We start from the raw sequence: 15,866 nt of genomic DNA on the forward strand, positions 1-15,866 counted from the left end.
GATCTTCCCTCCCTACCCCTCCATCTCAGCCATTGTCTACCCCTATCTCCTCCCTCTCCCTTGGGGGACCTCTGGCTCTTACCCTTTCATCTCCCTACACTGGAATCTAGGCCATGGGAGAGAATCCTGCTGATTCTTCTTCTTCAGCATCACTAAGATCTGCTCTTTCCTTTCTGTCCATACCACTAAAACTCTCATCCAGACCCCCATCATCTCCTGCCTTAATGTCTGCAGACTCCCTGATACACACAGTGCTGCCCAGTCCACACAACACAGCTGCTGAGATCATCTTTCTGGCCAGCTCATCAGACCCCGTCCTTGCATCTCTCGACTGGCTCTCCACCTTCTTTGTATCAAATGTACATTTCTAGTCTTGCCCTTCCTACTTATCTGACCTAGTCTTTTATTACAGCATTTCCCACCCTTTTCTCCCACCCTCAGTGCCCCGTTTGCATCTCCTACAACTCCCTCCTGCCCATGGAATACCCTTCCAAGCTGGTCCACCAGACCCATTCCCCATTCCTTAGGAATCTGGTGGACCATCTACAAGCCATGAGTCAAAGAGACTTGCCAAAAGGCATAAAGAAAAGCAGTGCCCTTAGCAGACCCTCTCTGCTGTGTACAAGCCTGTGTGGAACAGCTACATTGTCTTACTGCAGCATGTTCGAAATCACCTTTTCAGAGCAGGAGAACATTTTCGAAAGTTCCTGTACGTGACATGAAGGCAAATGGGACTTCTGAGCCATTTACCCACCCAGGAATTGTGACTCTCCAGTTGCACTGGGAGGGGCCTTGTGCACTTCTCAGGGCTGTAAAATAACAGTGCACAAAACAAACAATAGAAACGTTCACTACAGCAGAGACACAACGCCAGATCCAGGCTACCAAGCAGAGCCCACAGCTACCCCCAGCCTGAGAGAGTAAATGGATTTTCCAACATGCCCAGAAAGGCAGGACTCAAACTCCGTCAGATCAATAGCCAAAGACCCAGCACCAAGCATGCCCTGCCCAGGACCAGGCCCAGAGAGTCAGATCTAGGGACTGTTGGCATGAGCAGATCATCTGACCTCAGCTCCTCAATGGAGCATGAGCAGCTTCTCCACTATCCAGGGACCATTCTGCACCTGCTGTAGCCCCTCCAAAGCCCAAGGAGCCCTCACCCCTCTGAACAGCACCAGGGGGAAGATTCATCCCACAGCTGTGCTAATGCAAGGATAGAGGGGAGGCAGCCTGTACCTCCCCCATTTAGGGGCTGCCCTAACTTGTGCCCAGTTGCAATGGTCCCTATGGGCCATTACAAGGGTGCAGAATTGCTGGGGCTCAGGGCTGAGCCGGCCGAACCGCCTCCCAACCTCAACTTCCCCCCTCACTTCTCTGGCCTATCCCCCAGAATGCACCCAGTGCTCAGAGCTCCTGCCGAGGTAGTGGTTCAGGTATTGGGCCTGACACAGGCCCCTTCTCCATGGTGTATTCCCTATTTCTTGAGCAGGGTGCTCATGCCTTCCCTATGGCCAGTCTAGCTGTTACAAAGGTCACAGAGCAGCAATGAACCTGGCCCAATGCCAGGTGTTCAGGACTCTCTGTGCTGTTCAGGAGGTCTGAGAAAGTGATTGTTGGCAGGGAGGGGGTAGGTAGGAGATTAGGGAATGAACAGGCTGTGAACCCCAGAGACATCCCAACATACACTGATCAATGGACTTTCTGCCCTGTTAGACCTGACACCGCTGCCCTCCAAGCCCCAGTGGCCTCCCAGGCACCAAGGGCAGATGCAGAGGGAGGAGCTCATCATCAAGGGAGCTGAAGGCTCCTCTCCCATAAGTGGGGAATGACCTCCTTACAGCCAGCAGAACCACATTAGCGGAGTATTGAGATGGGGATCAAATCCATCACACCCAAGAGCCAGACGTACAAGCGTGTTCCCCACGTCACATTTTCAGGAATGGGGGGGGACTATTTAAAATGATAGTTAGGAAAAGAGTATAACTGAGCGGGGACCATTCAGCTGTGCATGTTGTTCATCCATGGGGCAAGTCTCACACTGCGTTTGTTCAGGTACCCAGAGCACTGGGGCCCCAATTTTGTCTGGAGTTCTGGCAGCTACTATAATATGATAAATATTAACCAGGCCAAAAGTCATAGGGCAGGGATCAGGAAGGAGATAGCCACATCTGGGAGAAACTGGATCAGTATGCCTAATACAGACAGAAAAGTCACTTCTGCCTGTTAATGTGACCTGGGGCTTCAGGACCAGTTGGGGATGCAGATGCATGTTACCCCAATATACAGACATCACTAACAAGGCAGGGGGTTGCTCTCAGTCCTGAGGGCAGACACCATCCCACCAAGTTCTCCAGAACCCCAAAAGTCCCAAGTGCATAAAGGTGGCAGCCAAGAAAGCAGATGCCATGGGAACAGCTGCAGAGCAGCTCTCTCTCCCCTGCTCTACGTCTGCACAGCCGGATTCCCTCCTTCTCCAACAACTGCCTATTTTCAAGGGTTCTTTCCCCAAACACATCCAGGCACATGTACCTTCCTAAGAACCATCAGGGCCAGGCTGCTGTACAGATGTCAGACACACAAGGCAGGTGAGGTAATATCTTTTATTAGACCAACTTCTGCTGGTGAGAGAGAGAGAAGCTTTCGAGCAGACGTCAGGCAGACATCAGCTGGTTCTGCCGTTTCAAAAGGGATGGTCAGACTGCTTGCACAAGGCAAGAAGTGCATTGTTTGACACGCCATAAACACAAGCAGCCAAAGGAAATTTGCTCAAACTTTCCAAAGATCTTCCCTCTGGGCAGAGACCAAGCCGAGAACACATCAGCCCAGAAGGGAGTGTGTGAAACTAAGGGCCTAAAATAGAGTATGTCTCGCAGCCTTCCCTAGAGGGTCACTCTCAGCACTGCACAGAATTCTGTCCAAACTAACTGTTGCCCATTGCCCCTCCAGCTGCAGCTGGATCTCGGCCAAGGAAGCCCTTCATTTCCATTGGTTCTGGCAAAACAGCAGCTTGAGGTCATACTGGGCCAAGTGCAAATGGCCCTGAATAAGGACGGTGTAGAGCTGCTGGCCCCAGGAGATCTCTGGGACTGGGCTTGGGGCACAGGAGGACAACAGAAGCTCTTTGGCTAGCACATACTGCTTCTCTGTGTGCAGCCCAAGAACCATGACCCTGCCCCCTTTGCAATGATTTGAAGTATCTTCCCAAACACTATAATCTCCTGAAGGGCTTTGACCAAGTCAAAGCGAACAGGCAGTCCTAACGCTCCGAAAATATTCTGTTCAGTAAAAATCATGATAAGGCACTTCTAATGCAAGGTGGAGAGTGTAATGCAGCAACGTAGGCAAGCGCTGATCTCCCAGGAGCAGTTCTAACTAAACCACTCGTTAGTAGAGGAAACTGCTCCTTGGACTCCAACATCCAGAATCCTCAGCAGGAAATTGCTGCAACTCTTCAGAAAGTGCAAACGAAGCCAGGAGGCTTGTCAGCAGTAAATCCCAAGGCCTTCACCTTTCCCTCTTAAAACAGTCTCTGTGTGCACAATATGCCACATCTTACCTTCTGATGGTTTGGGTGATGGAGGTCTGTCGTTGTAGCATGGGCCGCCGCACCTCGTTTGGCGGGGAGGGGATGCGGGTGTTCTCAGCAGGCATGCTGACGCTTCTCAGGAAGGCCTGGCGTTTAAATGGCTGCAAAACAAAGTGGGGAGCATTTCAGTGCCCCTGCCTTCATGCTGCACATTCATTCCCTAGCAAAACCCAACAGGGACATGAAACACAAAGGAACCAACAGTATAGCAGCTTCCCTAGCCAAGGGCTGTTTGTTCTCTGTAGGGCACTAATAGCTCATGGGCTAACAAGTGCTACTGGCCGGGTCTGTGGCAAAGCTCTTGCACCAGGCTTCTGCCCCTGCTCTAGGCTTTGCCACAGTGCTGAGTAGGTGAGAAAGATGCGTTACTTATGGTCCGGGCCTCTCTCCCTACACACCCCCAGGCTCATAGCGCTGCAACCCCAGAACTGGGCACTAGTCACATGAGTGAGGAGACGGACTTTGCCATCGTATCCAAAACACAAGACCTGGTAGTAATACAGGACTTTAAGTACTCAGACATCTGTTGGAAAAGTAATACAGCAAAACACAAGATCTCCAGCAAGTTCCTGGAGTGCACTGGGGACAACTTTTTGTTTCTGAAAGCAGAGGAAATAACCAGGGACACAAGAATTTTAGATTTCATTCTGACCAGCAGGGAGGAATTGGTAGCAAACCTGAAGGTAGAAGGTAATATAGGTGAAAGTGACCATGAAATGACAGATTTCATGACTCTAAGAAAAGGAAGGAGTGAGAGCAGCAGAACAAGGACAATGGATTTAAAAAAAGCAGACTTTAACAAATTGAGAGAAGTGGTAGGTAAGGTCCCATGGGAAAAAAATCTAAGGGAAAAAGGAGTTCAAGAGAGTTGGCAGTTTCTCAAGGAGACAATATAAAAGGCACAACAGCAAATTATCCCAATGTGAAGGAAAGATAGGAATAATAGTAAGAGGCCAATATGTCTCCATCAGAAGCATTTTAATTACCTGAAAATCAAAATAATCTGTGTTTCCACATTTTATCAGCCCAGAAGGGAGTGTGTGAAACTAAGGACCTAAAATAGAGAATGTCTCGCAGCCTTCCCTAGAGGGGCACTCTCAGCACTGCACAGAATTCTGTCCAAACTGTACATTTAGTACAGTTCTATAAAATGTGGAAACACAGATGAATCGCTAAGAACAGCACAAGCAGGTAGGGACAAAATTAGAAAGACTACGGCACAAAATGAGTTACAACTTGCAGAGGACATAAAAGACAATACGAAGAGGTTCTTTAAATATATTAGGAGCAAGATTAAGACGAAGGAAAGGGTAGGTCCTCTACCTAGTGGGGAAGGAGAGCTAATAACGGCTGGCATGAAGAAAGCTGAGGTGCTTAATGCCTATTCTGTTTCAGTCTTCAGTAAAAAAGTTATGATGACTGTAACGCCCCCTCATGGCCATAGGTATGTCTGCAGTGCCCCCCCCCCGTTTCCCCTTTCTCAGGGCTCCTTGGACAAACCACACACTGTCTCTCTCCTCCAAATATAGTCCTTCTTGGGGTCTGGTTTCTTTCTTTACAAAGCTCCAAAAAAAGCAAACACAAAGAAGGAATTTTACCACTCACTCACAGAGCCCCCCACAAATCTGTTCCAAGGCCTGGCTCTTACCTCAGAGCCTGGGGGCAGAAATGGTTTCCTCACAGAGCCTCTCCTATCAGTTTGCATCTACCCTACACAAGCTGACTCACTTGCAGCTTCTCAAGTGTCAGTCTCTCCCCACAGAACTGCTTCAGCTCTCTCAGAAGGAACCAGCTGCTTGAGGTTCCTTCCCTGCAACAGGTGTCTCCAACTGGCTCATTTAGCAAGCCTGGCCCAGGATTCTGCAGGCAGCTCCTTCGCTCCCTTTGCTCTCTCGCAGTGACCAGATACTCAACACAATTAACATTAAAACAACAAGGGGGAAGGAACAAAAGCCAAAATAGGGAAAGAACAGGTTAAAGAATATTTAGATAAGTTAGATGTATTCAAGTTAGCAGGACCTGATGTATTTCATCTTAGAGTACTCAAGGAACTAGCTGAAGCGATCTCAGATCTATTAGCAATTATCTTTGGCAAACTCATGGGAGGACAGGTCAGGTCCCAGGCAACTGGAGAAGAGGATACATAGTACCTGTCTTTACAAAGGGGAACAAAGAGGACTCAAGGAATCATAGACCAGACAGCCTAAATTCAATACCTAGAAAGATAGTGGAACAAATTATTAAACAATCAGAGGATAACAGGGTTATGAAAGGAATAGTCAGCATGGATTTGTCAAGAACAAATCATACCAAACCAACCTAATTTCCTTCCTTGAAAGGGTTAATAGCCTAGTGGATAGAGGAAAAGCATTAAATATGGTCTTTCTTGATTTTAGTAAGGCTTTTGACACTGTAAGAACATAAGAATGGTCACACTGGGTCAGACCAATGGTCCATTTCGCCTTGTGACAGCAGCCAATGCCAGATGCTTCAGAGGGAATGAACAGAACAGGGCAGTTATCAAATGGATCCATCCTGTTGTCCAAACCCAGCTTCTGGCAGTCAGATGCTTAGGGACATTGAGAGCACAGGGTTGCATCCCTAACCATCTTGGCTAAGACCAATAGTTGGACTATCCTCCATGAACTTCTCTAATTCCTTTTAAACCCAGTTATACTTTTGGCCTTCACAACATCCCCTGGCAATGAGTTCCACGGGTTCACTCTCCATTGTGTGAAGTACTTCCTTTGTTCGTCTTAAACCTTCTGCCTATTCAATTTCATTGGGTGATCCCTAGTTCCCGTGTTACGTAGGGGTAAATAATACTTTCTTATTGACTTTCTCCACATCATTCATGATTTCATAGATCTCTATCGTATCACCCCTTTGTCATCTTTTCTAAGATGAACAATCCCAATCTTTTTAATCTCTACTCATATGGAAGCTGTTTCATACCCCTAATCATTTTTGTTACCCCTCTTTGTACCTTTTCCAATTCTGATATTTCTTTTTTGAGATGGGGCAACTGGAATCACATGCAGTGTAAAGGTGTGGGTTACCATGGATGTCTATAGCGGCATTATTATGTTTTCTGTCTTATTATCGATCCCTTTCGTAATGGTTGCTAACACTGTTAGCTTTTGGGTTTGCTGTTGCATATTGAGCAGATGTTTTCAGAGAACTAGCCGTGATGTCTCCAAGATCACAGTTTGAGTGATAACAGCTAATTTAGTATGTATAGTTGGATTATGTTTTCCAATTAACATTACTTTGCATTAATCATTATTGAATTTCATCTGCCATTTTGTTGCCCAGTCACCCAATTTTGTGATATCCATTTGTAACTCTTCAGTCTGCTTTGGACTTAACTATCTTGAGTAATTTTGTATCATCTGCAAACTTTGCCACCTCATTGTTTACCCCCTTTCCCAGATCATTTATGAATATGTCCTTGGGGGACATCACTATTTACCTCTCTCCATTGTGAAAACTGACCATTTATTCCTACCCTTTGTTTCCTATCTTTTAACCAGTTACTGATCCAGGAAAGGATCTTCCCTCTTATCACATGACAGCTTACTTTGCTTAAGAGCCCTTGGTGTGGGACTTTGTCAAAGGCTTTCTGAAACTTCAAGTACACTATATCAACTGGATCATCCTTGTCCACATTTGTTGATCCTCTCTAAGAATTTTAATAGATTTGATGACGCATGATTTTCCTTTACAAAAGCCAAGTTGACTCTTCCTCAAATATCATGTTCCTCTATGCATCTGATAATTCTGTTCTTTCCTATAGTTTCACCAATTTCCCTCATACTGAAGTTAGACTTACCGGCCTGTAATTGCTAGGATCACCTCTAGACACTTTTTTAAAAATCAGCTTTGCATTAGATATCCTCTAGGCATCTAGTACAAAGGCTTATTTAAGCAATAGGTTACATACTGCAGCTAGTAGTTCTGCAATTTCATATCTGCATTTCCTTCAGAACTCTTGGGTGAATATTATCTGGTCCAAAGGACTTATTACCGTTTAATTTATTCCAAAACCTCCTCTATTGACACCTCAATCTGGGACAGTATCTCAGATTTGTCACCTAAGGAATCTCCCTCACAGCCTCTCCAGTGAAGACAGATGCAAAGAATTCACGTAGCTTCTCCACAATGGCCTTGTCTTCCTCGAGTGCTCCTTTAGCACCTGGATCATCCAGTGGCCCCCTGGCTGTTTGGCAGGCTTCCTGCTTCTGATGTACTTAAAAAAAAATGTTGCTTTCGTTTGCGTCTTGCTAGTTGCTCTTCAAATTCTTTTTCAGCCTGCCTGATTACATTTTTACACTTGACTTGCCAGAGTATATGCTCCTTTCTAATTTCCTCATTAGGATTTGACTTCCAATTTTTAAAAGGATGCCGTTTTGCCTCTAACCACCTCTTTAATTATGTTGTTTAGCCACAGGGGCATTTTTTGGTCCTCTTACTGTTTTTTTGTTGTTTTTATTTGGTGTATATATTCAGTTTGAGCCTCTATTATGGTATCTTAAAATATTTTCCATGCAGCTTGCAAGCATTTCACTCTTGTGACTGTTCCTTTTAATTTTTTTTAAACTAGCCTCCTCATTTTTAGGTAGTTGCCCTTTTTGAAGTTAAATGCTACTGTGGAGGGTTTCATTGGCATTTTCCCCCCTACAAGCACATTAAATTTAGTTACATTATATTCACTGTTACCGAACAGTTCAGCTATTTTCAACTCTTGGACCAGATCCTGTGTACTTTAGGACTCCATGACTTAGGACTAAATCAAAAATGCCTCTCCCCTTGTGCATTCCTGGACTAGCTGCTCCAAGAAGCAATTTTTAAAGGTGTCTAGAAATTTTATCTCTGCATGAGGTACATGTACCCAGTCAATAAGGGAATAGTTGACATCCACCATTATTATTGGGTTTTCTGTTTTTGTAGCCTCTCTGATCTCCCTGAGCATTTCACAAACCACTGTCACCATTCTGGTCAGGTGGTCGATAGAACATTCCCTACTTCTATACTCTTATTATTCAAGCATGCAGATTAGTTCCACATGACTTTCTCTTGAGCAAACTAGGAAATGCATTCTAGATGAAGTTACTATAAAGTGGGGGCACAACTGGTTGAAAGACTGTACGCAAAGAGTAGTTATCAATGGTTCACTGTCAAACCAAAAAGTCATATCTAATGGGATGTCAGAAAAGTCAGTCCTGGGTCTGGTACTATTCAATATTTTCATTAATGACCTGTATAATAGAGTGGAGAGTATGCTTATGAAATTTGCAGATGACGCCAAACTGGGAGGAGTTGCAAGCACGTTGGAAAACAGAATTAGAATTCAAAATGACCTTGACAAATTGGAGAATTGTTCTGAATTCAACAAGATGCAATTCAATAAAGATAAGTAAAGTACTTTGAATTTAGGTAGAAAAAATCAAATGCACAAATAGAAAATGGGGAATAACTAGTTAGGTGGTAGTACTTCTGAAAAGGGTCTGGGGTGATAGTGGATCACAATTTGAATATAAACCAACAATGTGATGCAGTTAAATAATGACTAAATACCATTCTGGTAGTGGTGTAGTTCTACCCGGAAAGGGAGAAATTTCCAGTGGGTTGGGTGAATGTCGACGTGGACATAGACGTCCTTCATATCAAGAGCTGCAAACCAGGCTCCATGGGGAAGGGAGGGGATAATAGATGCCAGCATCACCATATGGAACTTATTACGTATTTAATTCTTAACTGCCTTTTATCAATAGTTATTGTACAGGCTATTCCTACCTTACTTCCTGTACTAAACACCTTCTCACTATTTTTGTTGTTGTTGAAGACAAGTTTAAAAAGAAGAGTTCACTATCAGCTATTTATGAATTGTTAATTTCATCCCTTCCTCACTTATTAATGGAGCTACTTTCTTCCCAGTTCCTCTCTGCCCTTGATATATATGTAACCGCCCCATTCCCATTTTTTCATTCTCCCTGGTACTGTAGTCCATTGTGTGGCTCTTAGGATCCACTGGGTTGTTGTTGATTTCCCATGCTCCTGGCATACTGACATGTTAACACTCCACTTACTCTTCATCTTTTCTTTCCAGACAACCCACCTTCTGCCTCCCTTTGTCTGTTGGAAGATACAATTCAGATCACCTGACTTAAATGAAGCTCTCGTTTCCATCCTTACCCCTGTAACTTAATAACCATTTAATATGCCCTACCTGTTTTGTATCTAGGAGGCCTAGACCATATAATGCCATATAATAAAGTATCCCTAGACCATATAATGCAAACAGGCTCTCAACACAGTAGAGTCCAAAGCTCTAAGCATCCAAATCCCTTCCCATTGTGCGTACAGACTACATTGAACTCACATATTCATTCCTTATGCCCCCTCCCCGATCTTTGTACATTACTCATACCAGTACCTGCACAAAGGTGGGCTCCTCAGGCATTGCCACAGAGATGGGCACCGGTATGTCGAGTTTGAGCCATGGCGGCTTCTTCCGCTGTAAACTGCTCGTGCTGTCACGCCGCACTTCAGACATCTTCCTGTCCCAGTCCTCAGGCCTGAGGAAAAGGGAAGAGATCATTGAGTTTGGAAGGAGTCCATGCCGTTCATTGGTCAGGCAGATCTCGCCTTTTATCATGCATACAAAGTGGCTATGAGCAGCTACCGATTCACTCAAATCCTGTCCCTAGTTAGCTGATTTGCTGAGTACTTTCTGTGACTAATCTGCTGTTGCAGTTTTGTGAGCAGTTTGCTATGGGTATTCAAGAGTCACCTTCCCAGCAGTTCTGATAAGTTCTGATTAGACACACAGATCACATGGCATGTTTCTGTTCTCCAATAGGAGAAAGGGAACACCTAGAATCAGGTTTCCAGAGTGAACGCTAAGTTGTTGTTTTAAAATTCACTTTCCATTAACACTGTCTGAGATTTGCTTCATAGCCACTATTTCCTCAAGGACTGAGGATGGATTACCGCTTATTTGGACCTGGGTCCAATTCAACCAATGGGCCCTCCCAACAAATCAAAGCCATCAACCTCACTCTGAAAACTCCTTGTGATTCATGTCCATTCCCTAGCCGAGCCTGAGCCAAGAACTGTATTTCTGACTTTGGCAAACACTAATTAACTATTATTGTCTTAAAATTCAATTTTATTTAACTGTTTTATATAAAACCCAACCACATACTGACCTCAGAAAAAATGAGCTCAGTGTGCAAACTACAGAAGCTCATCAATTCCAGGTTAAATCCAGGACAGAGTGTAGTCATATGGGAACAGTACAGAAATAGCATTAAATAAAAATCACTGTGGTTAATGAAATGTTTTAACAACAATGTGACAAATTACCATCTTACCCACTTTACTAGAGGTTATGCCCTTTTTCCCTGCCCTTTGCCTTTTTGGGTTGAGCTCTTCCGGGCAGGGATTGTGTTTGGAAAGTGCACTGTGTGTGCAACAGAAACAGAAACAAATCATCCTCCTCATCAATTATTCCTATATACAAATTTACAAATATGCCGAGCCCTTCATACAAATTTGTTTTCTGTCTCAGCATCCTCAGTGCGGTGGGCTGAGGAGGATGCAGAAACACAATGTTTGTATAAATACAAGCTAGCAATTATTGTATTGTGTACTGTGGCCAGTTCTGGGCACCACATTTCAGGAAAGAGGTGGACAAATTGGAGAAAGTTCAGGAGAAGAGCAACAAAAATGATTAAAGGTCTAAAAAACATAACCTACGAGGGAAGATTGAAAAAACTGGGTTTGTTTAGTCTGGAGAAGAGAAGACTGAGGTGGGACATAACAGTTTTCAAGTACATATAAGGTTGTTACAAGGAGGAGGGAGAAAAATATGAATATTTTCTCAGGCCCAATTCTCCTTGCACTTACCTGGGTTAGAATCACAGAAATGTAGGCCTGGAAGGGATCTTGATAAATCATCTAGTCCAGTCCCTGCATTGCGGCAGGATTATCTAGAGTAGACCATCTCTAACAGGTTTTTGTCTAATCTGTTCTTAAAAACCTCCAATGAAAGATGGAGATTCCACAACCTTCCTAGATAACCTGTTCCAGTGCTTTTCCACCTTTACAGTCAGGAATTTTTTCCTCATGTCTACCCTAAATCTCCCTTGCTGCAATTTAAGCCCATTGCTTCTTGTTTTGTCCTCAGGGGTTAAAGAGAACAATTTATCATCCTCCTCTTTATAACAACCTTTTACATACTTGAAGACTTATGTCCCCCCTCAGTCTTCTCTTCTTCAGCCTAAACAAACCCAATTTTTACAATCTTTCCTTGTCAGTCATGTTTTCTAAACCTTTAATAATTTTTCTTGCTCTGCTCTGGACTTTCTCCAATTTGTCCACATCTTTCCTGAAGTGTGGAGCCCAGGGTTGGATGCTATACTCCAGTTGAAGCCTTATCAGTACTGAGTACAGTGGAAGAAATTACTTCTTGTTTATAACACTCCTGATACGTCCCATAATGATCACTTTTTTTTTTTTTTTTGGCAACAGAATTACATTGTTGACTCATATTTAGTTTGTGATCCACTATAACCCCCACATCCCTTTCTGCAGTACTCCTTCCTTAGGAGTCATTTCCCATTTTGTATTTATGCAATTGATTATTCCTTCCTAAGTTTAGTACTCTGCATTTGTCCATATTGAACTTCATCCTATTTACTTCAGACCATTTCTCCAGTTTATCAAGATCATGTTGAAATCTAATCCTGTCCTCCAGAGCGCTTGGTACCCCTCCCAGCTTGGTATCATCCACAAACTTTATAAAGTGTACTCTCTATGCCATTATCCAAATCATTTATGAAGACATCAAATAGTACTGGACATAGGACAGATCCTTGCAGGTCCCTTCCAGCTCAATTGTGAGCCATTGGTAACTGCTCTCTGAATATGGTTTTCCAGCCAGTTCTGCACCCACCTCATAGTAGGTTCATCTAGGCTATATTTCTCTAGTTTGTTTATGAGAAGGTAGTAAGAGACCACATTAAAAGCCTTACTGAAGTCAAAATATATGAAATCTGTTGCTTCCCCCCTGTCCACAAGGCTTATTACCTTGACAAAGATATTAGTTTGGTTTGACATAACTTATTCTTAACAAATTCATGTTGACTGTTAACTTATTTTCTTCTGGGTGCTTACAAATAGAATGTTTGATCATTTGTTCCATTATCTTTCTGGGTATTGAAGTTAAGATGACTGGTCTATAATTCCCTGGATTGTCCTTATTCCCTTTTTTATAGATAGGTACTATATTTGCCCTTTTCCAGTCCTCTGGTATCTCTTCCATCCTCCATGAGTTCTCAAAGATAATCGCTGATGGCTCAGAGATCTCTTCAACCAGTTCCTTGTGTATTCTAATGTGTAATTCATCAGGCCCTGCTGACTGGAAGACATCTAACTTGTCTAAGTAGGGTTCTCTACTAATATCTCCATACCTACCACAGAGAGGGTGAGGAAGAGGTGGAGCCATGGTCCATCCCCTCCACACAGTGCATGTGGAGGGGACTGTATGTTGAACCAATACCTTCAAATCACAATGTGTCCCTTTATCATTTGCAAGCATCTAAGACACAGACACAAATCTGGAGAGAGGTCTCCTCTCAGATTACTAAGAGTTCATTAATTTTACAAAATATAGTGCAGTAAATTCACTGGAAAATGACACCTTATCAAGGAATTAAAATTGAACCACCACTGCCAAGTACAGCCTATTATACCGCATTTCTGTAGTTTACTTGTGGGCTGTTCTGAGAAACAGTGCCATATAACTGTATAAATGGTTACAGTTATATGAAGTGTGAAGTGGATACGCTGGGAGAAATGGGTCACCATGAGCTGATGGATAGCGGCTTGGATTCAGTAGTGAGCCCAAGAGGAACAGGAGAAAGACAGACACTGGGTGTCTTGCTTTGTGCTGGCTTCCAGCCCAGGCTTCTGGACCCTTGTGGAGTTGATGTCAGGGAACTGGACATGGGTGAGCAGACTAGCCCCAGCTTGGCCTGGTTGAGGGGATTGCATTTCAGTAAAGTCTCAGGCCCCCCAAAAGGCCAGGGAATTAATAACTGAGCCCATGGAGTTGGCCATGCCCTTCATATATACTTTGTGGTTTGGCTAATTTTATTTTGTTGTGTTAAGGAACGTCTATCTTGTTTACCAAATAAAAAAGATTCCTGTTTCCTATTTCCAGGACTCCCCTGTGCTTGGAAGTGGTGAAAAATCACCTGTAAGAGGGTCCCGATGGTTAGATTATAAATTTCTAAAAACTGGACATGAACAAGGTGTCAGGTGGGGCTTGAGCTGACCATTTTATTTATTTTAAAAGGGACTCCTGATGTTCTGTTGAACCTGGCTCTTGTTACTCCTGTTGCTGCCTAGCAGAAGGGATACATTGGCAGAGTTTATATGAGCCATTTGTCCATCTTCAGCCTTCTCATGAAAATCTGGCAGGTGGCAGAAGACAGCAGCAGGGACAACAACATACGGGAGGGAAAACACATAAGGACAAAGAACCTCATCCAGTAAACTCTGCATCAAGCCCACAACTTCTGACTTTTAGACCAATATCCAGCGTTGATTTAAAGACTTCAATGTGATGGAGAATCCACCATGTCCCTAGGCAAGTTGTCCCAGTGATTAAATACCCTCACTGTAAAAAATACCCTATTTCCAGTTTGAATTTGTTTAGCTTCAGCTTCCAACCTGTGTGTTTTGTTTTGCCTTTAGCTCCAAGATTAAAGAGCCCTCTACTATCAGAAATGTCTTCCCCATGTAGACCATGATCACATCACCTCTTAACCTTCTCTTGGATAAACTAAGTACATTGAGCTTCTTTAGTCTCTCACTGAGGCAGGTTTTCCAGACCTCCAGCCATTCTGGTAGCTCTCTTCTGAACCCTTTCCAATCAGTCAACGTACTTTTGAATTGCAGACAGCAGAACTAGACACAGTAGCTAGTAATGGTCTCATTACCGCCATATAAAGAAATAATGCCACGTCCTTACTTCCACTCAGTGTTCTCCTGCTGCTACATGCTGATGTAGTCTGTTAGGCATTAAAAAGCTAGAGATTCCTCTAGCTCCAGGAATAGAGACCATCTTGCAACAGCAATCGTACCAGTCAACTAGTATGTACAATAACCTCCAGAATGATGCCAGCCACTTGCACTGCTTCACATACCCAAGGGCACCATAAAGGAATGTGGGTGTTAGTTCTCACGCACACCCTTACTGCTGTCCTTGGTGTCAGAGCTGTACTAATTCCAAGCCAGGACAAACCAGCCAGGGAGGCTGGAGATTAATACTGATCCCCAGGGTACAACAGAGCTAAACAAGGGCATCAGAGCATTAGTCAGAATAAGAGATGGGAAAGCACAATTACCAGACAGCCTTCTGCATTTTATCCTAACATGCAATATGCTGACAAATTCCCCATCGTTGACTAAGACTGGGAACAAGGTAGGTTTCTCAAGCTCTGGAATCTGAAAACATACTCTCAGTGCAGTTCAGAAGTGAATAGTATTTGTCAAATGAGCCTGATAAGAGGCCAAAGTTCCCTGAAACACTCTTATCATACAGCCACTGCAATGTGTGGAGGTGTCAGTCTGGTGGCTGCCTAAAAGGTCTTAACACAACTAGCCTCACATGTACCAAATACAACACAAGTATTTATGGAAGAGCTTACATCACATGCCTCAGAAGCTAAATTGATAGCTTCTCAAGCAACTCTCTACTCTCAGCTGCATTTTCACTAAATGCTTAGAAAGAATTCCAACCCAATGTCATCTGGAAACCTTCTTGTCTGTTGTGTATGGAGCCTGTCGTTGGCTCCAGCAAAGCCTACAGGGCCAGTAGGGTTTGACTTAACAGCATAAATGCTTAAGATACTAGGAACTGATCAAAACCAGCAAGGCCCAAACAAGGCCCAAACAAGTCCTCAGGTCAAGCAGGGAATGCAGATGCATGAATCATCCCATATCGTGTAAGAGTTTACACAGCAATCCTACAGTCTGGGCTACGCTTAGTCATATGGGCAAAGTCCGGTCCACACCCAAAAGGCTACTCTACTGGGAGGTGTAGCATGTTTTTGCTGGCACCTTCACATATTTTTCTCCCAACACTAACTGTACATGAGTCACTCTCTGTTGCAAGCATGGCAGCTACTTTACTACTTTGGAGACATCTGCTCAGAAATCAGTCTTCTTATGCGTCTCCCCCACAAAAAAACCCACTGAAGGAACATAT

The 15,866-nt window shown here is 43.8% G+C and overlaps 1 protein-coding gene across 5 annotated transcripts in view; it reads right to left on the reverse strand.

Annotated features, from left to right (window-relative positions):
- The window catches only part of RHBDF1 (rhomboid 5 homolog 1), a 112,612-nt gene that overhangs the window by 49,706 nt on the left and 47,040 nt on the right, over window positions 1-15,866 (reverse strand). For all 5 annotated transcript variants that reach the window (XM_075132833.1, XM_075132834.1, XM_075132832.1 and 2 more), the window contains exons 2-3: window positions 10,023-10,164; window positions 3,557-3,687 (exon numbers count right to left, since the gene is read on the reverse strand). In XM_075132833.1, the coding sequence (XP_074988934.1) occupies window positions 3,557-3,687; window positions 10,023-10,142 (251 nt within the window). In that variant the 5' untranslated portion in view covers window positions 10,143-10,164. The remainder of the gene's footprint in view (window positions 1-3,556; window positions 3,688-10,022; window positions 10,165-15,866) is intronic.

The sequence above is a fragment of the Caretta caretta genome, chromosome 10 (genome assembly GCF_965140235.1).
Source record: "Caretta caretta isolate rCarCar2 chromosome 10, rCarCar1.hap1, whole genome shotgun sequence".
Classification (NCBI taxonomy): Eukaryota; Metazoa; Chordata; order Testudines; family Cheloniidae; genus Caretta; species Caretta caretta.